At 40.6% G+C, this 27,711-nt stretch overlaps 1 protein-coding gene across 1 annotated transcript; it reads right to left on the reverse strand.

The window, feature by feature from the left end:
- Window positions 1–27,711, reverse strand: eif3ea (eukaryotic translation initiation factor 3, subunit E, a). The gene is made up of 13 exons (XM_003453468.5): window positions 27,556–27,711; window positions 26,332–26,449; window positions 26,024–26,141; window positions 23,200–23,242; window positions 21,645–21,749; window positions 16,918–17,043; window positions 16,430–16,554; window positions 13,269–13,395; window positions 12,578–12,679; window positions 8,457–8,566; window positions 1,885–1,987; window positions 1,283–1,417; window positions 1–157 (listed from the first exon to the last, which is right to left on the reverse strand). The coding sequence occupies exons 1-13, from the start codon at window positions 27,643–27,645 to the stop codon at window positions 122–124; spliced, it is 1,338 nt and encodes a 445-aa protein (XP_003453516.1). The 5' UTR covers window positions 27,646–27,711; the 3' UTR covers window positions 1–121.

Raw genomic sequence — 27,711 nt, forward strand, 5'->3', positions numbered from 1 at the left:
TGGTTTTGTTGGTCACTTTTATTGAATTGGTGATGACTTGAACCAAGTGCAAAACAGTAATCTGCTCTTTGAGGGACAAGTGTGGAAAAAAGATGCAACACCACAGGGCACGGGTGATCCATCAAAATCCGCTTTCCTGACCTGCCCAGCTCGGTGTCTGCAAGAGAAGCGTGAAGAAAACATCACATTTAGACCATTTGCACATCACTGCGAGCGATCAAAACAAATCTTTCTTGTTGACTGTGGGAAATGTAAAAAAAGTAACATACATGTGCAAGCAGTTATATGCTGACGTTTTCCCCTTGTCGGGTGTGTGTAATGTGTGTGTGTTCTGTTGGTGAGTGCTGGGTGGCTGTGAGAGCTGACAGGGACCCTAAGCAGCTGGCCCACATGGTAGGCTGTAAATGTTCCCTATATGCAAGTAATTTGTAGCCTTAAGGACAGCAGGATGTAATCGTGCTCTGTGAGTTGTTTGCAACCTCTCTATTTTAGTCTAATTACAAAAACTCCTTAATGAGGGGGAGGGGAGGGGGGTGCTTTTTTATAGGATAAGTTTAGGGTTGCACTCCCGCTGCAGACATTCAAACAATAGGGAGGAGGCTAATTGAGCACATCAAAAGATACTCAACAGGCGCACAGTTAACATGCTTGCTGTAACTGCCTGGTCTCGGTCCTGTCGGGCTGCCCGTCAATTCGCTCTGACAGATGTCAACTTTTCAGGGAGTTCGGAGCATCATTTTAGCATTGTGCGTAGCTGCAATATTTGAACTGCCTACATAGCACCATAACGTGCAAGGTCAACATCAAAAACAGACTTAAATGGGATGACTGGACCCCGAGCCAGACATCTGTAACAGGTCCTAAGTGCAGAAAACTCCAGACTTTGACTAATGTTCACCAAAGCCAGAGTGAGGGTCCACCTTATTTACGCTGCTGAGCTGAGTCACTGAGCTCGGGCCTCGTTTTATGGTTGTTTGGAATCTACCTTGTCATTAGGCCTTTGAAGAGCAATGGAGGGATGAAAGCATTAGCTCTGTTAAACTTGCTCTTACTGGCTTTATTCCGTGTAAAGAGAGCTTTTGTTGATGGTTGTTCATCAACATTCTTGAGCCTTGTTCTTCTGAGCTGATCATTTGAGGTGCTTTGAACTACCCTGAGTGCACGCTGACCTTCAGTGTGATCGGTTAAGTGAGTTTTGCTTCCCCTACAGCGACGAGCAGGGAGTGGAGATTTGTGTGAATTTTTTTTTTTTTTTTAAATGTACACTTTGTCCATTACTCACCTCGTTTCTGTTGCTCTGGGCCTGCTTTTTCTCAATGTTCATGGCCAGCATTTGGCTGCGGAACGAGAGGCTCTTGGTCTTCTCAATCACCTGCTGGTAAGGCGATATGGCGTTGTTCCCCATGACCACATGGCCCTAGAAGAATGGATAATAGCCTCACAATAATGCCAATAACTTTAAGTCTCGCAGGCATGCTATTCTACAATGACCAACCAGAAGTATCACATAGGTCCTATTCGTTTCTACTGTAGGCACATCAAGATAATTCTGTGTCATTCTGGTAGACTAGGCTATGATTTACTGATTACAGAGAACTGTTGCGATGGGTATGCATAACATGTAGGATCAACATAGAGCCTCATAAAGGGAATGTATCAAGGCTCAGATACTGCGGTTACAATGTCCTTATAGCTACCCTTCCATTTAAAAAAAAAATAATGAAATTTTAAAAATGAGGATAGCGTTGGGCTCCTTTTCCCTCCTGAGGTTACACAGAAGTGGTTCTGAAACAGCCCCCAATTTGCTGAGATTTGTTTTAAAGGATTTGATTCATTACTTAAGCACAGAGCTGACTGATTGAGGAAGAAGACAGAGGGTCTCACCAGTTTGGAGTCTATCTTGGCATCCAGCCTGGCGTTGCGGATGAGGTTGACGATCCATCTCTCGGCTTCCTCGGGAGTCATGTTCAGTTTGTCTGCCAGCATGCTGTTGAGGAAAAGGAGACAGTGAGCTCTAACCTGGTTCGGTTGAAATAATTCAAAGTAACATTGATATTAAATGTTCTAGAGACATTAAAGAGTTCCCAGAGGATGTGTCTTTGGTCAGCAATTAAGTTAGAATTTTAATTTGACCAATACTTTTAGCCAATGACAGGATATCGGCAAAAATCAGCTGTTCTTGTGCATTAGTGTACGTGTATGGAATAGCACCTTTCTAAGTGGTAAAATAAGGTTGTAAAAACATACCTGGTAAAAAACAATGTTAGCAATATCGTTGTAAGTAGTTTAGGATGCTAAACTAAATGGTTGTTGTTTATGAGCCTTTTTGAAATTGTCTTTTTGTGTCTGCAGCGACTGTCAGGTAAAAACAAGAAAAGAAATTTAAGAACAAAGTGCTCCATTACAACAGTAACAACACTCATACTGTGTTTACAGATTGTATTCTTGTTATCAAATACGGACATGAAAAATCCCAAGCAATAAAAAAAAAAAAAAAAAAAAAAGGGGAGTAAAATCCTCTCCACAAAAAAACCCAAAACAATGTATGTAGATCGAACTGGCACGACTTCTGCATGAGTATCAATTGTTGTAGCTTGAAGCACTACGCTGAGCCACCAGTCCAGCAAAGTCTAAAAAACAGCTGATAAAATCTCACACTTTAAGAGGGATATCTTTTAATATAAAGTCACGTGAAAAAGAACATTTTCACAGAATTCCAAGCAGTCTTGTATAGCATAAGTACACATTTACTGCTTCCATAGGAATTAAGAGGATGCCAGGTGCTTCCAATCAAATGCACTTGAGTGTGAGCACCTCTATAAAAACAGAAGAAGAACACACAAGACTTCTGGAACAACATGCTTTGGACAGACGAGATCAAAGTGGAGATGTTCGTCCTACAGCATGCACCTTTGGCAAAAACCAAACATAGCATATCAGCACCAAGACCTCGTGCCAACTGTCAAGCACAGTTGTGGAGCAGTGATGATTTGGGCTGATTTTGGAGTCACAGGACTCATGGAGTTGAACATCAACAGTACAAAAGTATTGTAGTCAAATGTGAGGCCATCTGTCCAACAGCTAAAGCTTGGTCTATATGGGGTCATGCAGCAAAAGAACGATCTCCTGCACTGCAGCAAATCTACAACAGAATGGCTGAAAAAGAAAAGCATCAAGGCGCTGCAGTCGCAGAGTCAAAGTCCAGATCTCAACCTGATTGAAATGTTTTAAGAGAGATGTGCATAAATGATTCCCCACAAAAAAATGAACTGAAGCAATGCTGCATAGAAGAGCAGGCCAAAAACTACTATGCCAGAGACACAAACAATTTCATACAGAAAACTGTTACTTCAAGTTATTTACACTAAAGGTTAGTCTAATCTACTAAATCATGGAGCTATACTCAATTTTTGAAAACTGCCATTTTCAAATAAAATACATAAAATACCCCAACTGAATTTTACTGTTAATTCTCAGGTAACATTTAGCTTCTGGAAACACTGACTTCAATTAAATGTAGCTGCTGTGTGTGCTGATTCATGCATGAAATATGTTCTAGCACCCAGTAAATCTTATTTAATGCTATTCTATGTTATGACTGATGTTGCACATTAGGTGCCAAATGACTGGTTATTATTTCCATTTGACAAAGTTTATAAATGGCCAACATATTGCGCTTCAGGCAAAAAGTACATAACACACCCAAACACTTCTAATGGTGCCCTGCTAATGGGAGCTTGATTTACAGACTTGTATGAACAACTCAATTTGAAGAATGGGTACTACCCCATGTTGTGAACCTCTGTAATTATTTAACCCTTTCTTTTTTTGTAGCTCTGTCCAGGAAACACTTTGTCCACCTGGCTGCTAAAGCTCATCAGACAACTCCAAACAGCAAATGTCCCCTGAAGTAAAAGCCAGGTAGGAGACCGGGCTGCTCTTTGATAGAGCTAGACGTAGATGTGTCACAGTATAAGGCGGGGGTTATGAGGGTGGCTGGCATTCTTTGATCCAAAGCTTTCCCCATTGCAGCTGGCTTCCCTTGCGGCTTTCAAAATAACTAGACCCCCTCGATACCCCCTTCCCCCTACATTTCCTGCCTCTTTCCTCTTGTCTGACCCTCACCACCCTCCACGCCTACCACATTTCATATCAGGGCCCCAATAAATATTCCCGGCCGCTTTGAGCACTACTCAGAATGACTACAGCAACTCTCATCTCAAAACCATGAAACCAGCCCTTCCCCTGAGAAGCACAAATCCTGCTGGCACAAATGCATAAAGTCGGTATTCCTGCAAAAAAAAAAACCCAAAAGCATAGGTTAAAAAAGCCTGTATAAAACAACTGACTTTGTTAACGATCACTTCCTGGTCCATTAACCACATTTCGCGAGACCCCTTCAATAAGTAAGAATCTTCCCAGACCACACCACTTCACACGCCATGCCTCAGCAAACAAAGTCAACCACTAGTACAGATTTCAACTGTCGCTCTCAGAGGCTTATTTAAGACATTCTTTTAGTGGGAAGTAATCTTATTTTGGAATTGTGATATGTCTGTCTTACCTCAAGGCTTAAAAACTTTAAAAAAAAAAAAGACTACCACTTTCTAACCCATGAATGTTGGTCAAATGGTGGCAAAACCACATAAAGAAGGGAAGTGAAATGATGTCAGTGTCTGGATGAGGCATTAAAAGCATAAACAACAAATAAAACGCATTACCTCAGCATAATGAGAAAAATAGGGTTTGGTCTCCAAGTGACAGTGCACATCTCTCAACACTTACACCACAAGTGAAGTGATTGAGAAGGTGGATAACAGGACAGAAAAAAGGCAGTTGCGAGGAGTTCATGAGTATCCCAGCAGCCCAGAGGAGGGGAAAGGATATGAGGAGACTGATGAAGCTGTCATTCATATCAACAAACCTTGTAACATTAGCTCTGCCGGACAGCTGATTACACTTCAGCTCATCAAACCTGTGGAAAATGATCCATGACAACAAAATTGCTCTGATGGATCATTGTCCGGAACGTCACAAGTTCGTGTGTTGGTTATTTAAAGACCCAAGTTTAGGTTTGATGGATAACACACGTCGGTGATCGCACTGACACCATTTCACATCAGCAAGTGTTAATTTAAAGTAAATGATGCGCTGATGAGTAGCTGCAGCTCACACTGTCAACTTCGGAAATTCAAGATTTAGATTTCACGTTAAGCGGGAAAAAAAGTGTGTGTCTACATGATGTTGAGCTCTGTGAGGCAATGTGTTGCAGGAGCTTGAAGACAGTCCTTAATAATTCTGTATGTGGGATCATTAACATGGTACAGGATGACTTATTCAGTAACTTTAGGCAGGCAGACTGGAATATAAGGGGTACAACTGTAAGCATCAAAAGCACCTAAAACTTTTGATATTAGTAACAATTCTTCAACTATTTATTTAACAATTAAGTAATCTAAAGCAAATTCAAAAGTAAATTTGTAACTGGTTCTAATTTCACCCCAGTGATTAGGTGATTGCTGCGCAGGAATACTGTGGGTGTTTTGTTTGACAATTCAGGAAAGTCGGGACGCATGTCAGTCAAGTCCAGGTCAGATATGGTGATCAAAACAAACATGATCTGGTTTCCTCGCTGGGGACTTGAGCTAATCCTTAACCCTTCTCGCTGTTGTCTTTGCAGTATAACACAGGAACACAAAGTGCCCCAAAAGGCCCAAGGCCTTGGCCTGTACGAGTCAAAGCCCTCTAATCTAATTTATAAAATAAAGTCTGGCAATGTTTTCCTCCCAGGAAGCACATTTGTATATCAGAGCAGGGTAACTTTATCTTATGTTCTAGTGACAGTGTTCTTCAACAGCTAGCCTTACTTATATCTCAGAGAGAAGGAAGAGGAGAGGGGAAGGGGGGGGGAAAAGGAAGAAAAGGACAGATGTGGGAGCATGCAGTGCGCAGGTCAGAGTTAACAACCCACACTATTGACATCTTTTGGCCTTAAAGCCGAACAGGCAGCTTCCACGCCTGGTTTTATTTTACACAACCATGATCCTGTTCCTTTGGGGAGAAGGATCACTTTCATTTCGACCCCTTACTCGCTCTGGCTCCTGAGCTTTCGACTTCAGGCTAGGGGACTCCTGTAAGTCTCAATACCAAGCTCACACTTGCACAGAGAGGTCAGGCATTGGGGTCTAATTCAGTTAAGAGAGAGAGCAGGATTGGGGGGGGGTGGGGGTTCTTCTCCAAAGTAGCCCCCTTCTTAACATGGCTGGCCTAAAATGAATGCATTGTTAAACACTAACATATGATAGTGTTTGGGAGAGTCCAAGCCATTTGGAGCAACCTCGTTTTCGGCTTGGGGTAAAATTGATTTTTCGGAGAAACCGAAATGATTGTGTGGTCTTTTTAATGACTCACTTGTGAGGTGGAAAGCTCTTCAGTGTTACTTCCAAATACACACGACACCCCTTCCAAATACCAGTGAACTGTTGTGTACAAAACAATCCAGTCATGAGCGGAGGGGGGGGACAAAACTTCCCCAAATGACCACGTCTCAAGCATTTACTCATAATGTCAAAGGACAAGTGTGCATTTGAGGTCGCAGCAGGGTCTTGCCACTGAAACATTTATGGAAGGACTAAGGAAATAAAGCCTGTAAATCAAACAAGGAAAGCAAAGCTAAATTGGAAACACACACACACACACACGCACGCACTCTTGAGACACTGAAAAGTCTAGACAAAAGGACGTGGGGTGGGGGGGGATTGCAAGTGTGGGCTAAATCACATTTTCAGTGCCTACAGTACATTTTACATAAGCCTTTATTTCATAAAATAACTAAAATAAGCCAACTTCTGGTCTACTTTTGTATCTCAAGCTGTGGGCAAAAGGCAAGCTAAATATCTGTGAAACCATCATGGCCAACAGCTGTAAAAATGTCCTCATTAAAAACAGCCATCAAATTCATTTGAATCTACGCTTGGGTGCAGAGGGCTTCTGGGTAGAGGACTAATGACTTGGAATTTGGTTGTCTGTCAAAAATAGACATGTTCTGTCCATCGTCATAACACCACCGAAAATAAACACGGAAATCCCTAAAACGACCCTTGGTTTGTGTCCTTGCTTCAGAAACCTCAACAAACAAGAGAGTTGAGGACACACAAAAAGGTGAAAAGTAGAAAAATCGCTGTTCAACTTCCTCTTTCAATGTTACCACTAACCTTTTGTGGTCCTTAACAAGTAAATGGATCCAATTGCACTAAGTCTGCCAAAAAGAACCAGGACTCCTAATCAATTCCAGACAATCTGCAATTGGAGATTTCGACAGGGCCTGATCATGTTCCATAGTTCAACCTTGACTACAGACCTCCACAGCTCTATGTAGCAGTCAATGCAATCATTTTCGTGTCAGAAGAAGTAATTCATTCCCTCTTTCCACTGAGCATCACGTGTTTGTGAACCATACTTGGAAATGCAGCCTTTCCTTCAAATCTTTAGCAGTCACAATAGGCCTGAGGGACGGCATACTGCTGTGTGAAAGCAGTGGAAAATGTGTACTGTAAATTAGTCTGGAACACTATGAACAACAGAATAACATATGCACTTCCTAACATCAGAGATAACACTTACAAAGACAAGCGTGATAGCTAGGAAGGCTGAATTTCTCTTTATCTTTAAAACTCTCTCAAATTGATGCCAAATCCTATAATCTTTCTTAATTACAAACAATTACTATAATCTTTTTTTCTTTCTCACCGCTAATGCTCACTATAATTAGCATTTACTAAATTTCTTGGTTTTGGGGATGGATCCAAGGTCAATTTTATTTTAATGTAACTAAATTGAATTTCAAGCTAACAGTCAAATTAAGACCTACAGAACCCCCTGACCTCCATTTACCCAGCCAAAGAGAGTTGAAATGTTTATGTGTACTGGAACAGCTGGGAACATCTAAAGCAATCCAAACCCTGACCTCTTACTGGAAGACAACTTGTAGTGAACTGGCCTTGGACAGGTGGTCTTAAAAGTTTAGTAAGCACAGCAACCTGTAGAGACCTGGAAGCAGTTAAACCCCATAATACTTATCCCCAAGATGTGTGGTGTTAGCATGGCTGTGCACGGAGAGGCCAATAAACACTCATTTCAGGAAAATTCCATTAATCGCAAAGCAGCTGTTCTTACTTCCTGCATCTTGAAGTGTAGCGATATTAAACAGTATTTCCTGTTAATCATTAATGATGTCAGTCAGAGTTTTCCTGTCAAACATATTCTACGGAGCAGCACAGAGACATTCACAGCTTTCAAACCGGCGAGAGGTGGTTTTTGGTTCAACACCCTCTTTGCAACTGACTTAATGTAGCAACTGCCAGCTGCTTCCAGGAATTACTTGCCAACTAGTTGGGGAATACACATTCTTCACATCCAATACAACAGACAGCTCTTGAGCAATGTGTGTTACCAACCTGATGCTAATGCACTGGTGAATTCTGCAGAAGGTCTCAAAGATGAAGAGGCGTGCGTTCTCGATGAAGTCCTCCAGGCAAGCAACCAGGAAGAAGTCATTCACAAGAACCTAAGAGACGGGAAGAACTTCATGTTAGAGCACTGTACAACAGGTATTAAAGCAATGCTTATTTCTATCAATGTAGGACACTGGCCTAAAATACACACAACTCTGAGTTTGGACCAGACAGAGTGGAAAGTCATGAGTGCTGCTTTACAGGTTTCAATTTGTCTGCCTCTTTTATTTAATGTCCTATTTAATAAGGGGAAAAAGAATTCAGTTCACTTAAGCCCAATTCCAACTTGTTTTTTGCTGTAGTAAATGGGGTAGGGAGAACCACACTGTCTGCATTATTGTTTCAGAATAAAGTTCCCTCTCTAAGTAATACACTTCAAAACCAACCACAAATCTTCAGATTCTACAACCACCACATGACACCATTCAGCAAGAACAGATCCAGCCACAGAGATGACCACCCTGTCAGCGACTTATCACTGGTCATCTGGTCTGTTGGTTCAGTGTCAACTCTCTCTCTCCTCTCTGTAGGATTGTCAAATTTCACAGCTACTGTCATCCAGCATCTGTAACACCACAAGTTCAATTCCATTCACAAATGACACTGATTTTTTTTCACCCATCTTTACTGTACAAAAAAAAAAAAATCACCTATGGCCAGTTACAATAACAAATACTGCCTCATTTTGACTCTTTGTTACTGCTGCATATGGCCTATTCATCCATTTAATCTCTTATAAATGTTCATGCCCCAACTATGGTCCCAGAGGTACTACTGTATGAAATGCTCCCATTTCCCAGTGCTTACTGCATTCCAACGCACCAGTGAGAGCTATTTCACATCACAGACCTCTATCTTCAAAAGTTCTGTAAGGATTACCAGCTCTTTGTTTTCTTAAGCCTAGAAAGCTGCTATCTGCACAAAATTCTGCTTGAATAAATCCCAACTACATGGCGCTATCAGGCAACACAGGTTTTCAGCTATGACAATGCTTATCTAAGGCTGATAAACTTTGAACAGTTAAGTGCCCTAATTATTGTCATCTGGGATTCAGACCACAAAGCTTAAACAAATTCTGGAAGGGGCCCGAAGAGCCCATTTATGTGCAATCTGAGGGCCGGACTATAGGTAGCCCTATACTTTTCATTCTTTTGCCATGCAAGCATCTAACATCTGACAGCGATTCCAGATTTGGGTGGAGTGGGAAAGAAACAAATAACAACTTGTACAGCCTAACCAAGCTAAACTCCCTATTTGAAAGCACTTGGCTCATACTTTTGTACCGGCTGCAGTGAACTGAAGTTGGGAGAGCTGAAAACAATACGCATGTCCTGCTATTACAGCAATCAGCAAATAAATGGGTGCCACTCTTCTCAGCGGATCAAATGTGAGGCACTACAAATGTTCATCAACACAAAAACCAGTTCCAGTGTGTAGTGGTTTACTTCAATCACTCCATGGTCTGTGAGATCCCTTAACCAGTGAAACTATTCTCTTGCGTGTGACTTTTCCCCGCACAAATGTCTCACCGACTTCAAACAAGACCATTTTGGGAAAAAACGCATGTTTGCATACCATCACAGTAATGCATTAGAGGTGCTGTTAAACACTTTTGGAACCACCCAACTTGCTAGACCTGTTGTGAATTGGACAAGGTTAATAGAAGCCTTTTGTGCCTACTGGACATGCTCTGATAAGACTGACAGGTAAGCTAGTGTTAAAAGCACCTGGAATAACTTGGGCTCTGAGAGGAAATTGGGAGTGAGCATCTGTTTCGAGCACAGTAGAGTCTGTAAACAGAACCCCATGAGGTAAGGTCAGGACCTACCCAGAGAGCTCCTAAAAAGAGCGTGCAAGTGTTTAACAAGGATGGTGATTGAGGGTGTGTGTCACGTCTTAGGTGAAACAGGATACGCTCTAATGTTGTTGATAGTACGTGTCATAGTTTAGCCTGTGAAGCCCTTACAGAAAAAAAATTTTTTCCCCACGCTGGATGTGTTTTTTTTAAGTACATAACCACATAAAAACAAATTTGGCTAATTAATTTGGCTTTAACTTCCTCATTTGTAAAGTAGCAATATGGTGAGGCAGATGACTCTCTGTATTAGAGAAAAGAGAATAAATCTAAATGAAACAGAACCTTAAGTATACCACTGACATGAGTTATAAACATTTTCTCCTAAGAAAGAGCCATTTGATCAGGCCACATGTTTTTCATTTATCTGCAAGAGGCAAAAGATGAAAAGGGGGCCAAATAGCCCTAAGTTTAGTCTTTTATTCCTCTGCACCTCCAAATTAGCAAGTCATCTGGGAAAGCCAAATTACAGTGTGTATGCAGAGAATGAACTAGGAGATCAAGTTCTACTAGATAAACACACAATATGTACATAGCACAACAATCAGTTAGGACACCTGCTCTGTCTTTAAATTTGATTACTTACCACAGAATGTGTCCAGAATATACTTTAGAGTATCCATGTATCTGATAAACAAAGGCCACTAATCCAACAATCTTTGCTCAACTGTGGCAACTGTCTAGTTTGAATGTTCCTATTATTTTGCAGTACAGCTCTGCTGTCGCACTGTATACCTTGTGGAATTCAAATGTAAAAACTGTGCAAAATCTAGAATTAACCTTAAGAAAAAGAACACTGCTGGCAATATTTGAGATCAGAAGATACAAATTAAGCCAAATAACTCAATTATGTACCACAGTGCCCAAAATAAAATTAAATTGACCTTAAAGTGAAAAATGAGTCAGAAGAGCCATTATTTCTTATTCACCCAGTCTAATAATGCTTTCAAATAAAAACCTGTGGCATTTTTAAATCTCTAGTGGTAGAGTGGGGCTGTTTTTCTAAGTGTGGGCTCCTGTTGTGCTCGTCTCACACTAAGCAGCAACCTCCAGAGCTAAAAAATGTAAACAATGCAAAAGTGCCCAAAAGAATTTCATGTTAAAACACCCAATTTTACAGCGCTAAAACGCATGTTTACAATCTGGTGCTGGCCTCTATAGATGGTTTCCCCCTGCAGAAAATAAAAATAAAAACAAAAAAAATAGGGGTGATTTATTTATTTTTATTTTTTTATACTTTTTTGTTACTCCACCAGCCCAGACATTGGTGTGGCCTCTTAGCATGACAGGTGTCCCAGCAAAGGCAGCTGTAGTGTCTTTTGTATATAGTCAGTAATATAAGAAGATGAACAATAAGCTATATGATTACTTTTAACTCTGGACCAAGTGGTGCGTTTCTACTGCAAATTATTGAAACTGAGTGTACGAAATCAAGGAGAACATAGACTAAATTAGCACTATTCTCTAGAAAAGCCTGAACACAGACCTTGAATAGGTTTTGGGCAAAAGAGGACAGAACGTTATTTTTATTGTGCATCATGTCTTTGCGGGTTTCTTCCACAAAGTGAGCTGTAAATCTTATCTTGTTCAAGGACAAGTTCTCAAATCATCATGCTGTTCAGTGTGTTAAGCTTTGTAGTCAACACACAAAGAAGACTTTTACTGTAAGCTACTCACATTTCATATTAAGTTACATTTCATCATTGCAAACCGAAATTGAAATAAATGCTCTGAACAGTGGTGTTTTGACAGATTTCCCTCTTAAACCGAGTGTCTGCAAGCCTCTGCGGAGACTTGTGCTTATAAAGCTTTTATTGTTAACGACTAGGCTGATGGGTCAATTACAGGCCATAGCATAATCTGACTGAAGCCTGAGTCATACAGTGTCCAAGGAGACCTCTACATATCAGACAGTGAGATACAAGGCCCAGCCTATCACTGCTCTGCCTCACTGGACCCACGCAGAACTGCGGCGAAAAGAATCGCTGTGTGAACGTGCAGAAGGTCACACACAGATGACATGATTACTAACCATTAATACTATGATGCTCTGTGTGAAAGTTCAGGAGTCTGACCCACAAATCAGACGTCCTCAGAAGACCTCCGTATTGTCACGCAGATGAACAAAAAACCAAAACAAAATTCTTTCTCCCTTTGGGAGCAAAATGACGAATTTACTGTTTGTGACATGACTGAAGTGGGTACTCACCGATTCACATTCCCTGAGCTTCTTCTGAGCACTGTCAAAGTCAAAGTTCACGTACAGGCACTCCACAAACTCTGTAATCGGATCTTTGTAGGTGTAAGACTCCTGAAGACATAAAAATCACAGGTACAAACACATTTATGTGTCTAAGTTAGAAAGTTAGGGCTCATCGATGGTAAGGGGCAAGTAGTTTATATAGTTATTTAGAAATAAATATGACAAATATAGCAAACATGAATCACTATCTGTATATGAAGTTCAAGCTGTTTGTAATGTAGTCAGAACCACCACCTGCTGGGCACAATTGCTAAATAAATGAAACCATGCTCTGAACTCTGAAGGGCTCTAAATCTTCTAAACTGACATAAGGCTATAGAGCAGAGAGTACTGAGGACATCTTTTATTCATTACCAACAGCCAATCAAAACAGTGCTTAGATCTCTGAACCAGCTACTGTCATTGGTAGATAAGGCACGGGCACACAACAGTTAATCAGTTTACTGCCATTCATCAGGAGTTCAAGGCTTCTCTTGCTTGACTCAAACTATAATATATACACCCGTTGTGCTTAAAGTGAAGTGTTAGCAATGCTATTGGATTACATGATCAGTTACCCACCCTTCAAAGCCGGTATGGCCAATAAGTAATGACCTAATAACTGTGCACCGTGTGACAGATTTTTGTGTTTTTTTACCTGTTGTATGACCTTCACCAAATCCTTCAGAACTTGCCGACGTTTACGGACATCCTTGTTTGTAATGACCGCTGTAGTTAGGTAACGCAAGATGTGGGGGCACATAGTCTGGATAGCATTGAGGTATCTGGAGTGAGGTAGGATGAAAGTAATCACTTATAAGACCAACGTAAGCATAGATGTGATCTTTACAAGGACACATAATATAACATTTTGAGATTCTTATCAGGCTCCTGGCATTTTGAACAGAGAAAATCCTTTGCAGTTAAACAGATAAATGTCCTAACAGGACCTTCATTGGGTCTGCATGGGTTCAAGTTTTAGCCATTTCTTTCATTAGCATCCTATGAGGGGGGAGAAAAGGGAATTCTGGCAAGAAGATACAGATCAGTGAGCAGGGACCTGCCCAGTAGCTGAAACTCAATCCAAGAGGGACTGATGCTCCAAGCACAGGTCAACTTGCTAAGGGCTGAACATGAGAGAGACAACCCTGTTTCAGGCTCATTCTAATCCCACACCAACTGTGGAGATACAGTTTCTGTAAAAACATGCTGTACGCACAACTGGCCGCAATATTAAAACCACCTGCCTGGTATTTGTGACACCAAAACAGCTCCAAATTAGAGACATGGACATTTAACTAGACTTCTCTCTGATAGCACTCTGTGGTATCGAGGGAGTCTGGGGGGGTAGCATCAGGTCCTTTAAAGTAATTTGAGTTGCAATGTTGAAACTACGTGGACTTGTTTTTACAACACAACCCACACATGCTCAATCAGATTGAGATCTGGGAAATTTGGATGCCAAGACAACATGGTCATATTCCCAAAACCATTGTTGAAAAATTTTTGTGGCAGAATGCAATATCCTGCTGGAAGAGGCCACTTCCACCAGTGAATACCGCTGCCATGAAGGGGTGAACATCTTCAACAATGTTTAGGTAGGTGGTATGTGTCAAAGTAATCTTAACATGAGTTCCAGGACGCAAGGTTTCCCACCAAAACATTACTCCAAGCATCACACTGCTTTCCATAGTGCATTGTGCTGCCGTCACTGCCCCAGGTTAATCACCAGCAAGCCCTTTGCTGTTCACATGGTGTAAAAGTACATTGTGATTTACCTTCTTTCATTACTCCATGGCTGAGTTCAGATCTGCTCGCATGCTCATTATAAATAGTTTTGACAGTGAACTGGAGTCATCGTGTACTCTGCCCAGTCTGTGGCTATCCAAGAAAATATGCACCAAGTTGCAATTCACTGTGTGTTCTGACAGTTTTGTAATACCCAGTATTAAAGTGCCCTTATCGTGACTTTAAGAGGGTTTGCAGTCCTTTAGTGTGCAGTTTAAATTTTTTTTGTAAAAGGTTAGACTTCCAAAAGCCACAGTCCTTAGCCAACTGAATTCACCTAAATTTTTAGCCCAGGTAGGTTTCATTCAGATCTCCCATAGCTAAGGCCAAAGGAGCACGTGTTACTCAGAGAAGCGGTTCTGAACCAGGCTTAATTAGCAAAATCAATTAAAAGGGACAGGGGGACCTGTGGCATTTGTGATGTTCAGTCTAAAAATGGCAGTGGGCTACTTGAAAAAGCCACTGTTTGCCTGGCTCCCTTTCCTGCTTTGTAGTTGCTTGACTCCCGTGAAAAAAAAGAAAAAAAGAAAAAAAAAAAACCACAACGCTCCCTGCTGTGTTCCTGATTAACTTACACCTACTCATTCTCCTGGGGGCTCCAATAACAAGCAATCTTGCATGAATCACTGTACCATAGCCTTCTTGGTGCATTCACTCTAACCCACTTAGGGGACTTTTTTTTTTTTTAGTTTTCAGGCAACAAGCATCACTGCACTGGTTTACTGAAGATGCTACTGAGGCATGCAGCCAAGAAATCAACTATGAGTTCAGGTTTCCTCTATTTAAGGAGGCTGTGTGAGAACACAGGAGCAGGTCCCATTTTACAGCTTGTAGGAAAAAGAAAGTCATGTCAAACAACCCAAGGAGTGATTTCAACAATCAAGCAACACAGGATGTACTACTGCAGTAGTGTTTGACCATTTTGCACCAGTCTTATACTTTGTTACTGGATATTATTTCCCCTGAGGTCTGCGCACTCTGTCAATAGTACACAAACAAGGCTTTGGACCAACATTTGCTGACTGCAGGGGTAAGGGAGGTCAAATGTGGAGCTGAAGGCCAACCACTGGTCACCAACTTCAGCCAAAGGAAGTACTGGTCAAGAGATGGGAAACAAGAGCCAAGCCAAGCCTCAGCGGGGAAAACATGAGGTTTCAAGACTGTGAAACTGCAAAGCACACAAATCTACCTCAGTTTGTCCAAACAGATGGCTGGGTGAGCTTTTCATGAGTAATTATTGGGCAGGCCTCCTTAATCATCCACAATAAAATTAAAAACTGAGTAAAATTCAGGGAACCAGACATTTGAGTGTGCTGTGTTGTGGTCGCCTGTCATACTGTCTGTGGAGCCCAATCATCTGTACAATTATACAAGCCTGCAATCAGAACAGGGGAGGGAGCTAAGACATCAAAATAGGTGGTGTGCAAATTTTAACACAGTGTATAAAGTTTCCGATCTGCGATACATATGGCCTGGTTCTCGACTTGGAGAGTAAACAGACCACACGAAAACACACTTCAGAAACCACTTTGAAAATACCAGCAGTGTTTCATGAGGAAGCCCACCACCAAAAAAACGTGTCATGACAGAAAACAGTTTCCCTCTAAATCAAGTTCAGCGTGTAAAATGTTTTATGAAGCATTTTGATATATACAAATCAGATAACACGTTAGAGGGTCAAACTATAACACTGCAGCCACAGCATATAATTTGTCAGTCACGGCCATTCTCAAAATGCAAAATGCAAAAAAAAAAAAAAAAAAAAGATTTCTAGACATTATCTCATTTTCATCTGCATTTGTAATGCTAAAACACAAAATGCCATTTTGAGTGTAGTTTAAACAGCCAACAAGGCCGAGGCTCAACCACACTGCAAAACTGTGCCTTTCTTCTTTTAGCCATTGTTCAGGGGAAATGTATCTGATCTTTTCAACTACTTCCTGGGATTGTTTCAACGGTTTTCAAATTCCTGTCTAAAAGAATGATTGAAGTGGAAATACTGAAAAAATATATAATAAAAATGGTACTTACTGTGGCTGATACAGAAAGAGCTCAATGATATTGTCCCTGCCCTTAGGGTGGTTGAAGAAGACAAACAAAGACCAGTGAATGAGCCACGTCCTTTGCTGAAGAGACTGGAGAGGGGAGCTGACGGTCTGGACACCCCCAAGGCCAAGGCAGAAACCCAGTCGAGCACGAGGAAAGACACGAAAGGTGGTGCAAAAGAGGCCACCAAAAGGCAAAGGAAAAAAAAGAAAGTAATTTTATATCACAAATATGTTTAGAGACAGTTATATTAAAGCTCTTCTCATCTTCAAAACAAAGAAATCACCTCGGCTTCCAAAGAAACACCAATAATGACTTAACACACAAATCCAAGTTCTTAAGCAGTCAGATGAGTGTGTGTGGCAAGAAATAAAACGCCACAGCAGAGCTGTACTGCAAGTGAAATGTCAATACAGGAGTCTATGTAAGGGAATCTAAATGTGGTATCAAATTCTGAGAAGTGGGGCATTTACGTTGTTATCGATAGTCTCTCTCAGGCGAGTGAGATCCTCCATGGCTGCCTCCCAGTTCTGCATCAGGATCTCAGAGGCCAGTTTGCCCCACAGCGAGTTCAGGGCATTCCTGTCTGTAGATGGGACCTTGGAACGGACAACATGATACATTTGTTAAACTGATGACACAGTCCCACCTGCAAAACAAGTGTTTTTCCACATTACTTGACAGACCAAATACTAATAAGGGTTGTTCTCATACGGGCTGGCAGACCAAGAGGCAACATCTGCATCCATACGCAGCGAGCCAGGGCTTGTCACCGTTTGCTTGGCTTCAGTAGCAGTGTTGTATGATGCAGTGACTTTTCTCATTTATACCCTTCAAACCAATTAAATTATGTCATGGCAGGGGAATGGAGCTTGACAGACAAGAGAAATGGATTATGAAAGACTTTTTAATAGAACCACATTCAAAGCACTTTTGGGTAAATTACCACATTAAGTAAGGACATATTTGAAGAATGTGTCACTGAAATTTCCTGAACAGTCCTACAGAATTATAGCATTTGGTTGGAGAGTTCACTTGACTGGGTAATGCCAATAAGGTCCTCAGGTTTAAAAACGCTTCAGCAAGATGAAACGTTCATTTAACATTTGAATTGTATTTATTGCAAGGGGCTACTTTTGACTTGTTTGCAATCAGAACTACTCCAAAGATTATATCTCACGGATTGATAAAATTAGGGTACGCATCGGAGATAAAAGACTGTTCTAAATGAATGTGGCACATAGGTCATGACTTTTTATTTGCTAGCATGGCTGTGTAGTTAGGATGTTGCTGAGTCAGGATTACACTGCCCAAGTCTGTGCAACAGAGCGGCACAGGAGTGATCAAATCAGTCTTCATTAATATTTAAATGATCCAACTTCAAAATATCCAAGAAAATTGGAGTTGTTAGTATTTCTTGCAAATATTGCTGCTCTTCATACAAGAAATGAAAAGTGCCACCCATCACCTTCAATAAATCTGGACAACTCCGTCTTAATCACAAGGTAATTAGGCTGAAATATGAACCAAGACTAACAAGACATCTTTGAGAGGATAATTACTCTCAAACGTGTTGCAGGCTACAGTGTCTGATTCCCAGAACCCAGCTAAAACAAACAAACAAAAAAAAGAAAGAAAGAAAAGAATCCTGTAATGAAACGCAGGTTGAGAATCCCTCTGAACCTCTGCGACACAATCACTCTGTAGTGGACCACTGGACTACACCCTAGGGCTCATGGGAAACTGTGCGCCACAGTAGTCCACGATAACACCAAACACCAGACGCATTGACATGAGTCAAGCAGGAAGTCGGGGTGGGTGTCTGTGGAGCGTCCAGAGAAACCTAGATGCTAACCAAACGCCCCTGTACAACATCGGACAGCTGCTGTAGTAGACTGTGAGACACGACAGATGCACACACGCAGGAAACGCTTTAAACAAAAAAAAAAGGAAAAATAAGAGAACAGGTTTCCGCTGAAACTGAAATTGGTGATTATTTGGCTATAAAGGGATTTCTTGCTTAGTAAAAACCAGCTACAGTCTGATAACATTTCATCAAGATGTTATAATATGAGATGATGGCAGGTAAAGGGAAAATATTTGGAAAATCTCTTGTGGTATTCCCCCAAAGGAGAAAACAGTAAGATGTTGTGTCCATCCAACCAGTCGGAGCAGCGCTCTTTGATCACAGAGCACGTCTCTGGTCTATAATGAATGATTTTTTTGAGGGGGGGGGAGTGCAGAAGTCACAAGAAAGATCAGCATTGTAGCTCTGAGAAGAAACTGGCTATGCTGCCGATATAAAGGTCAGCGTTTCATCTGTTCTAGTGTTTTGTTTTGTTTGCTATTTTTTCTCTCTTGGAAGTCCCTGCCTGCTACGTTTGGCTGACCTCCAGGTCATTATGGCAGCTTTCTACACACACACAGTCTGGCTTTTCACTAGTGGCCACGCTAGAAAAGTTTCAATACCTGGGTTTTTCCAGCAGTTACCTTAAGTTTCCATTGGTTTGTGAAATGGGCACATTTTCGCTGACTGACCAGCAACAATAAATTTACTGTGCTGGGGATCCGTCGGGATACTCAATCTTTATTCTTAACATTCAATCCCTGCATTAAGTGATGATATGAATAAGTTGCTCTTTTCGGGCTAGGCCACACTGTAACAAGACCTGAGGCATGGATTTTGCAAGGCTGGCTTCCTTCGTTTAATTGACTGGGTTTCCCACGTTAAATGACTTTATGGAACCTCACCTCTCCCATACGGAGGGGGGGGGGCAGACAAGAGGCCTGTGAGGATGGGAGGTCTACAAAAACACACACACAAAAAAAAAAAACAGGAGGGGGAGAGGGAGTAGTACACAGAGTCTCACTAATGAAACCCATTTCTACCTATCCCCCTTTCTAAAAAGCCTCTTGCATTGTCAAGAGTAAGCAACAGATATCCAGTTACAGAGGCTGGAAATGAGGAAACTAACAATTTGAGGGTTAAAAAAAAAAAAAAAAAAAAAGAGAAAAAGCCCTCTATGCTGGACTTTGAACAGCATACCTCAATTAGAGCAATTTTGGTTTATTTAGACTGAGTTGCAATGCCATAAACAACTGTTGTTGGGATAGTGGGTCATACGCCTTGCAAGCTTTTGAAGACTTTTCTTACACGCTATTGATTTGTCTCTTCCCTTAACAGATCTGAGCACAACAGTAAAATACCCAACTGCTTTGGGCTAAAAGAGTTGTTTGTAGGGAAGAAGGTCAATCATTGCTTAAACTCATTGCCAAGATTTTCAGGAGGGGGACAGAGACGTGCATGACTAGGCAGAGTCACTGACATCCAAAAGACAAGTTGCAGTGCCGTATCAAATGCTAATGAGGACAGAAACAACCAAAAATGGTCTTAATGTTTTTCATTCTAATAAACAGACAAAATGATGATATTATTCTTCCCATTCTGCCTGGCCTGCTTTAGCACAAGTCCTTGCTTTACCACACAGCTAAATGCTGACAAAAACCAACAAAGCTAGAACACAAGTGAGTGACACTTTGAAACCACCAACAATGCAGGCTGCTTCCATCGCTCATTATAGGACATTCAGCTCCGAGTTTAACTCACAAACACTTGATCTAAGATTACACACAAGGAGTAACAATAGAGTTTAATTTCTGCAGGGCATTTTGATTTATTCCAAATGACTTTAGTCAACAAATTGTACAAGCTTGGAGAGTCCCCTACGTGTCACAAAAAAAACACCACGACCACTGATCATTGCACTTACCAAAACTTGGCAATTGTGATTTCTTAATGCATCCAGGTGAGTCCATTCCCATTTTCTGGTTCTATACACAATATGTCTTTGTGTTTGTAAAGTAGAGGCCACCTGATATGGGCTTTTTTTTTTTTTTTCTTAAACAAAAGTGATACTAATATATCCTCCTGGGCATTTAAAAAAAATGTTTGTGGATATTTTTTCTTTCAGACAAATTAAACATAACCAGATTTCCCAGGCATTTTTGGGTGTAGTTATAATTCCTTAATAAGATAACATAACGATGCCGTTCAAAATCCCCCCTGCCCTTTTTTTTTTATTATTTTAATTGTCAGAACATCCAGTGGATTACTCATTTATGCTCTGCCCAACTCAGCTCAGATCAGCTGTTTGTGTTTTTGGCGTTCCAAACGTGTGTTGCCAACAGGGAAGTTGCAGAGTTCCTTTTGTTGGACAAAATAAGCATCATCAAAATTCATAGTACGGTTAAAGGGTGTTTCTCTTGTCTCTTTCTTACCTTTTTAATTTTCATTTATCAGCCGTTTTAAATACTGATACCAATACATTGGAAACATCTAATATTGGCCAGTACATCAGCCTCACAAATACATCAGTCAGGCTCCATTATAGAGGAAATAGGGAGTGTGCATGTGCACAAACAAGAATACTGGCAGTGGTCTCAGTGAACAGTAACTATCTTTCTCTGCGAGACAATCACTGGCATTACTCGACTTTGAAACATTCATCTTGAAAACTACTTAATAACATTTCGGCTTTGTCCTCCAGCTCAGCACTCCAAATTCAGAAAAGAAAGACAGCTGTATGATGAACACAGCTATTAATTACGTACAGTTAATTTTCATCCCCCACGATAATCACACACCCTCCTAGAAACACCTTGCAAATTGTATGAAACCCTCTTAATGGTAACTGGGAGATGCCTTGCATAACTAAGTACATAAGCTCAGAAGTCGTGACTAGCGACTCTCTGGCCACAGCACTCAAATCAATAAGCTGTCTACTGAGTCCCGCCCCGTGAGAAGACTACAGACAGATTATGCAGTCCGCCACTGATCACTTGGCCCAGTAAAAGATTCTACTCAAGTCCTAGAGCAGCAGTCTCCTCCTAATACAGAAGACGTGCAAGGAATTGAACAGGCAATGACGTAAGCTTTTCACATTCAATTACTTCTAAGTGTTCTTTTCCTCTGCTATGCAAGCACTGGCATATGGAGGAATTAAAGCTATCTGGCAAACCTAATGTGACGTTCAATTTTAATATATCAGACGAACGCCTTAAGCTAGTATATAAATGAGGACAGAAAAATAGTACTGGCACTCTGTTAAGTGAAGGGGTACCGGTTATCAGCAAATGTCACCATTCATGTTCGATAGATTGTAAATGTGTTGAATGTGTGCGACCAAAGCTGACAGCTTACCAAGACACGGAAGAAGTAGAGGTACTCTGCAGCACCAGAGTAGTTTCCACACTCGTACTGGAACTTGGCATACCTGTACAGAGTGTCTAAATACTCCTGACGAAACTGCAAGAGAAATGCAGCATAAACATCAATTTTACAAACAGAGAAAATGTGAATTGTTGACAACGTGAAATGGTAAGACTAAAACTTTATAAATACAATTTCTAAAGGGTACATTGGTTATGTACTGAGACCTTTTCTACTGTTAAAAAATATGAAATCATTGAAATGTTGACTGATTACCAAAATTATATAATAATTCTTTACATAACATTATTTGTACAGGTATTATACAGTTGTAAATTATGTTTATAAAGCTTTTGAACATATAAGTAAAGAGGTGATGTGGTGGTGGTGTCCTGTTTCACTCACACGTTAGCATTTTCACCACTTGTTCTCTTTTACTTTCTCTAGTTGTTTGGTTCAACTTAGCCTCCAAAACGATTTGGTTAAACTGAGAAAACATTGTGGCTTGGGTTAAAATGAAACAAGTTAGGAGAGCACGTAGGCGAGGCCCCTGTTTCACTACTGCCACAAGCAGTGTGTCACAGGAATGTGCTCAAAGACAACTATGTATCTCAGGTTTTAAAAATGGCAGCATTTCATGCCATTAGAATCATGATGTGAGCTTACCGATCAGGGACAAAATAGCAATGTCAAGCGTCAAACCATCACTGCATTAAGTAAAAATTAAATACTAGTAAGTTTAACAACAGTCATAACAAAAACTCCAGAGAAACCCAAATGACCTATAAATTAAATGACAAATATGACAATATTCTATATTTATTTGTTGCATTTGAATAATTTGTTGCATTTGAATAATTCCCTGTTGTGGTGGCACACTGCTAAATCATTTTTCCCCAATGAAAAGGAAGTGAATATTTAACCTAAAAAAAGCAAAAACAAAACAAAACAAAACGCCTTCCAAGATGTGGTCATATGAACTACATATTATATATGGGGCTATCATTTCAAGCCTACATGTCTTCCTATATTTAAATGTCCTTCCTGTCCAGTATTTCAGAGCAGCGTGAGCTGACGTCAAGCCATTCAAGAAGATTCAGTACAACCGTGACAGGCCGCGAGCGCCTTTTGCCGCCCAAGCCTTTCCCAGTGCATACTGAGGCGCTCTGAGCTTGGGCTGTGTCGAGGTACACTGAGGACAGCACGCAGGTCAGTGGGATACCGGAGTAGGAGGGGACCGATGGAGGGGAGGGTAAGAAGCCAAACATCACGGTAAATATAGAACCTCCGGCATTCTTGCGGCTCTATCCACGAGTCCCGAGCTACTCCGTTTATTCTTAACAATTCACCACAGAATGTAAATGTCCACAGAATTTGTGCAAGCCATACAAACCCCGAAAATGAGTTAAGGGTTTTGGGAAGTAATTTTGCATTTCCCTGCTCGGCCTGTCCCTCCCGCTTTGCCCCTAAAACAACCATGAGTTCACACAAGAGCCATGGGAAATGCAGCGAAGAAGTGAGATGTCAGCAAATCAGGCCAACTTACGTTATGTTTCTCTGCCAGATAGTCAAAGAGCATTCGTCCATCTCTGGAAGAAAGAAAGAAAAAGAAGAAAGCAAGACAGTTCCTGTAGTTAGAGACCATTTAACTTGAGTTGCCGTTTGGCTAAAGAACCGGCATTTAGACCATCATTCAGGTATATTTTTCCACTTTTGGGCTAAATCAAGAACCATACATAAATGAAGACCATTTCACTTTTAAAATGGTGTGATAGGCTGTTTATTACATTTGGTTTGGCCAACATAAATCTATGTTAGCCATGTCAAACAAATGATGTCTGGTGAATAAAGTGAATACTGATTTCTCAGCACAGCCTCTGTGTCTCTATGGGTTTGTCAAAATAAAGGAATGCACTGGCTTCCCTTAACTGTTCTGTCCTGAATGCATTTTACAACTTTGCCTGTGACCTAAAATCTATTTATGTGAACACCACATAGAAACTATGTGTGTGCCTGGGTTAAGTTCACTTTCACAGTGGGAATGAATGAGTATGCATTTACTGGCACAAGTGTGATGTTTGTTAAATGAATTTGATTTAGGCTCTGAAGCTAAAGATGGTTGGGTGGATGGTTTCTCTGAGCTCCTTTATATCCACCCTCTACTGTGAAATGTCAGCCCGCTGTCCACACTAGTAACACATATTGCGATCACTTAACACACCCACTAGCCACTAGCATGTGCATTTCTTGCCACAAAACACAGTTTCTTAATAAGGTTCCACATAAGAAATATCCTGAGGCCAGAAAAGATTTACTCAGGTAAGACAACTGGCCAGTAGCTGGGGCTGATCAGACTGAGGATAGTTATACCATCAGTGGGGATCCAGTTAACCCTCTATTAATCTTTAATTTCCTGACAAGCAGTTTTCTTGTAGGGTGCTTGAAAAGACTGTTGTTGTTGTCAATTGGTGCGGCATAAATAAAATAGAAAACACAGTACACCTGAGTTGAGGACAGAGGCAAAGTAACAATTTCAATTTGCTGGTGATTAGAGTTATATAATCACCATGTACCAGGCAGACATCCTCCTACTCCCTGTCCAGTGGGCGACTTCATACTAACAAAACAGTCTGTGTTGACAAGTAGACATCTGAACAGCAGCTCAGATTGCATTTAAAACATCCACAGATGACTGATGGTTGCTTTTATACACTGGTAACCCATGCTTGTATCATTTACTTAATTAAGTATGTAGGTTCTATATACAACCCACCTGGGGGGGGGCAGATGTATTTCTCCTCCTGCATGTGATGTGATTTCACTACATTTTTCCACATATTGCTCATGTTTGTGCTCTTACATGCAAAAGACTTGTTGCACATGTGGCAACAAGTGTGACTATACTCAAGTGTAACCACAGCTTTCCCAATCCTCACTAAGAGCAGGCTGTGTGTGTCTGTTGGATGGCGGTGCTGCTGCTCCTGCCCTTCACACACAAGCTCCAAAAGAGAGATCTCTCTTCTGGATTGGGAACATGGAAAATGCTTCATAGACAACCGTCTTAATCTTAACATAAATTAGAAAAGAAGTTGGTGAGATAAAATTTGCAAGATAAATTTAATGTAGTAAAGTTAAACAGGAAATGTGTTTTAGTTATTTCTCCAGTATTAAGAGTAAAACTGACAACATTACAACTTCATGGCACTCCAGTGTTTAATCATTGAAACCCTAGGCTGTTTAACAAACTGATGATGCAAAAGATCCAATCTGCTGCTTTGCACTCGTCAGGAGATGTTAGCACACACACACAAAAACCCCCCACCAAGCAATCAGTAGCTTGTCTACTCAAAAACCCAAAAGTGGTTTTCAGTGCTTTAACTCCAAACAAATGAGAACATAAATCACTGGTCATCCTAATGGTGATTATATTCCACAGAGTGTATCCAATAATGACAGATTGTTTATAGATATGGTAAAACATGATTTACTATGACAGCTGAGTTTGGATTCCAGCTTCAGAGGAAATCCAAAAAAAGCTTGGTAAGTGGTAACTTCAATACAAACTACAAGATGAGAGTTTTAATCTAACACACTTGGGGAAACTGTTTGATGGGAATCCTCTGTTAAACCATTTAACCTAAAGGACAAAGGACAACTTTTTTTTTTTTTTTATTTCCAGCACCAGGTGATCCTATAAACGAGGCATAACGTTACAAACAAGCAACTGCATTAAGCAGAATTTTGGTGGGATAAAAATGTCCTTTGGTATTAAAGACAACTAACCCCCGGTGAATTTCCTATTGTTTTATAAACCAAGAAAAGAATGATGTAAAACATAAGACACAAACTTTCCTCCTCACTTTGTGCTGACAGCAAACGAGCAATAACAAGACAAGCGCTAATACACTGTTGCCACTATCAGGCTTTGAATCTAACCCAACAGTTTCTACAAGTATGTGGCTTAAATAAACAAATATGCACAGCCAAAGCACAAACCAAAAAGAGATTAAACTAGAAAATGATCTTGATAAACTCTACACACTCCTGCCAAGAAACAAATGAACAGATAAAGCTGGATATGACTGTTTTAATTGAAATACCACAAAACAGTCCAGATAAAGTTAATCATATCTGCCTTTTTTTTTTTTTTGTTTAACTTGTGTCTTCCTAAGAAGGCTAAGTACATTTTTTGTTCAATATGCAGCTCCTTGGACTTCATAAAATCCATTAGCTATGCTGCTGTGCAGGTTTTACTAACCCAAGAGCCAGTAAATTTTACAAACTCCTCATGTTTGGCATAAAATCTGTTTTGGGACAGTAATTAAATACAGCTGAAGGATATGTTTAGAGTAGGAAATAACAGATTCTACCTGGTTGACTGCATCTGCCTTGTTGTCTCAGGATCTTCAAACATCTTCACAATGGGTTCGGTCTCTGACTGCAGCTGCTTTAGCTGGGCCACAACCTCTGACCTCTTCTCCTTCAGCGCTGACACAGGAAAGAGAAAGAAAGTCATTAGATGCAACAACACTATAAACTAGCAATCAATACCCCAGTACTAAAAATGGCTGTAAAACCAAGTTTACTGATAAATCAATTTTGAATGATGTGTGTAGAGTAGTGTATGTTTCAGCTCTGGAGAAACCGGGATAAGCCACTGAGCAGCACCACCACTTACTATGGGGAATTTCCTTCTCAGCAAACAGGCTTCTGTACACATCCATAGCAAAGTCCACCATGTTTGTGTCACTGAGGAGGTCCAATTTTCCACGAAGTAATTCCTGTTCATTGTAGATCTAAAAACATGGCAAATAATAGGAAACAGAACAGAGGACAGAGTGTTTTGTACATTAATTCAAACCCTGAGATTCAAAGTTACAAAGGCTTATTTTTTTTAAAAATTGACTATTATTACAAAGCACAACGTACTGAATAAATTTAGCACATCTCCTCCATAACGTCCGGCAATACATTAACACTACAGAAGCCACGATGCTTACTTCAAACGCTGACAATTATTTTGTATTTGTAACAGTGCTCTCTTTGGCTATAGCCGATTCAACTAAAGGCGGCAATAGTTAGACCAATAACATCTAGTATGCTATTTTCCGTAGATAAATAGTTTCAGACCACCGGAAAAAACTTGCTCGTCTTATTAGCTTTCTGCATCAATCTGCTGGCCACAAACGTTGTATTAAGTGAACCACAAACTAAATGGCTATCTCAGCACTGGGAATGATTGGGGTTTTTTTTGAAGTTGTTCACTTTTTCAGGTTTTGGGGTTTAGCTTTACCGGAGAGAAAGAGGACATTAAGTATGTTTCATCGCCCGGCACATTGACACTGCAACACCACTGAACTGAATAAGGACAAGTCTGGTACTACCGCGAAACAACTCTGTAAAACCAGCTGTTTCGAGTTTAGAAAACGTGGACTCCTACACTTAGCTAAACTTAAAACTTGCTTTTAAAACTTCAAAAAAAGCTTGGTTTTACCAGTGTAAAGTGAATCACAATCAAATGCACAACTTCCGACTCGGGTCTTTCAAATATGGAACAAATTGAATTCTTAAGTGTGACACTATAGCTCATAAAATCTCGTGTCATACGTTTTTTCTTCAGCCATATACATAAATTTTTACGCTAAACGTTGATCTTATTTAAAAAAAAAAATCCTCGACGTTTACAGGCTTTGCTCAAACGGTTACGTGTCCTTTATTTCTTTTACTTTGAATGTCGTTCCTACATTTCACACTTCCGGTTAAATATCGTTTCTTTACAAAGCGGCAAACAATGTGGCTCGTGGAGTACATGGGTTTTTACAGCAGCTTAAACACCGTCCTCTGCTTGTTAAAACACCGAAAAAAATGTACCAAAATGTTAACGTTTTCATATACATCGTACCTCTTTGACAGACAGGAACTCCAGCAGAGGAAAAACGAGATGTCGGTCTAAAAAGTGGGCAATTTTGGTAGTGAGGTCGTACTCCGCCATGTTTGCTCCGGGGGAAAGGGAAGTAGTAGTATGACGCAGCTGTCTACTGAGAAACTAACCAATCAG

Source organism: Oreochromis niloticus, linkage group LG11 (assembly GCF_001858045.2).
Source record: "Oreochromis niloticus isolate F11D_XX linkage group LG11, O_niloticus_UMD_NMBU, whole genome shotgun sequence".
Taxonomy (NCBI): Eukaryota; Metazoa; Chordata; class Actinopteri; order Cichliformes; family Cichlidae; genus Oreochromis; species Oreochromis niloticus.

Excerpts from the sequence above, each read along its gene's own strand:
- eif3ea (XM_003453468.5), bottom strand. The coding sequence starts at position 27,645 with ATGGCGGAGTACGACCTCACTACCAAAATTGCCCACTTTTTAGACCGA. Across the intron at positions 23,243-26,023 it reads AGGCAGATGCAGTCAACCAG|AGATGGACGAATGCTCTTTG; the intron begins GTAGAATCTGTT and ends TCTTTCTTCCAG. Across the intron at positions 16,555-16,917 it reads GAGAGACTATCGATAACAAC|ACCGTCAGCTCCCCTCTCCA; the intron begins GTAAATGCCCCA and ends GGGGGTGTCCAG.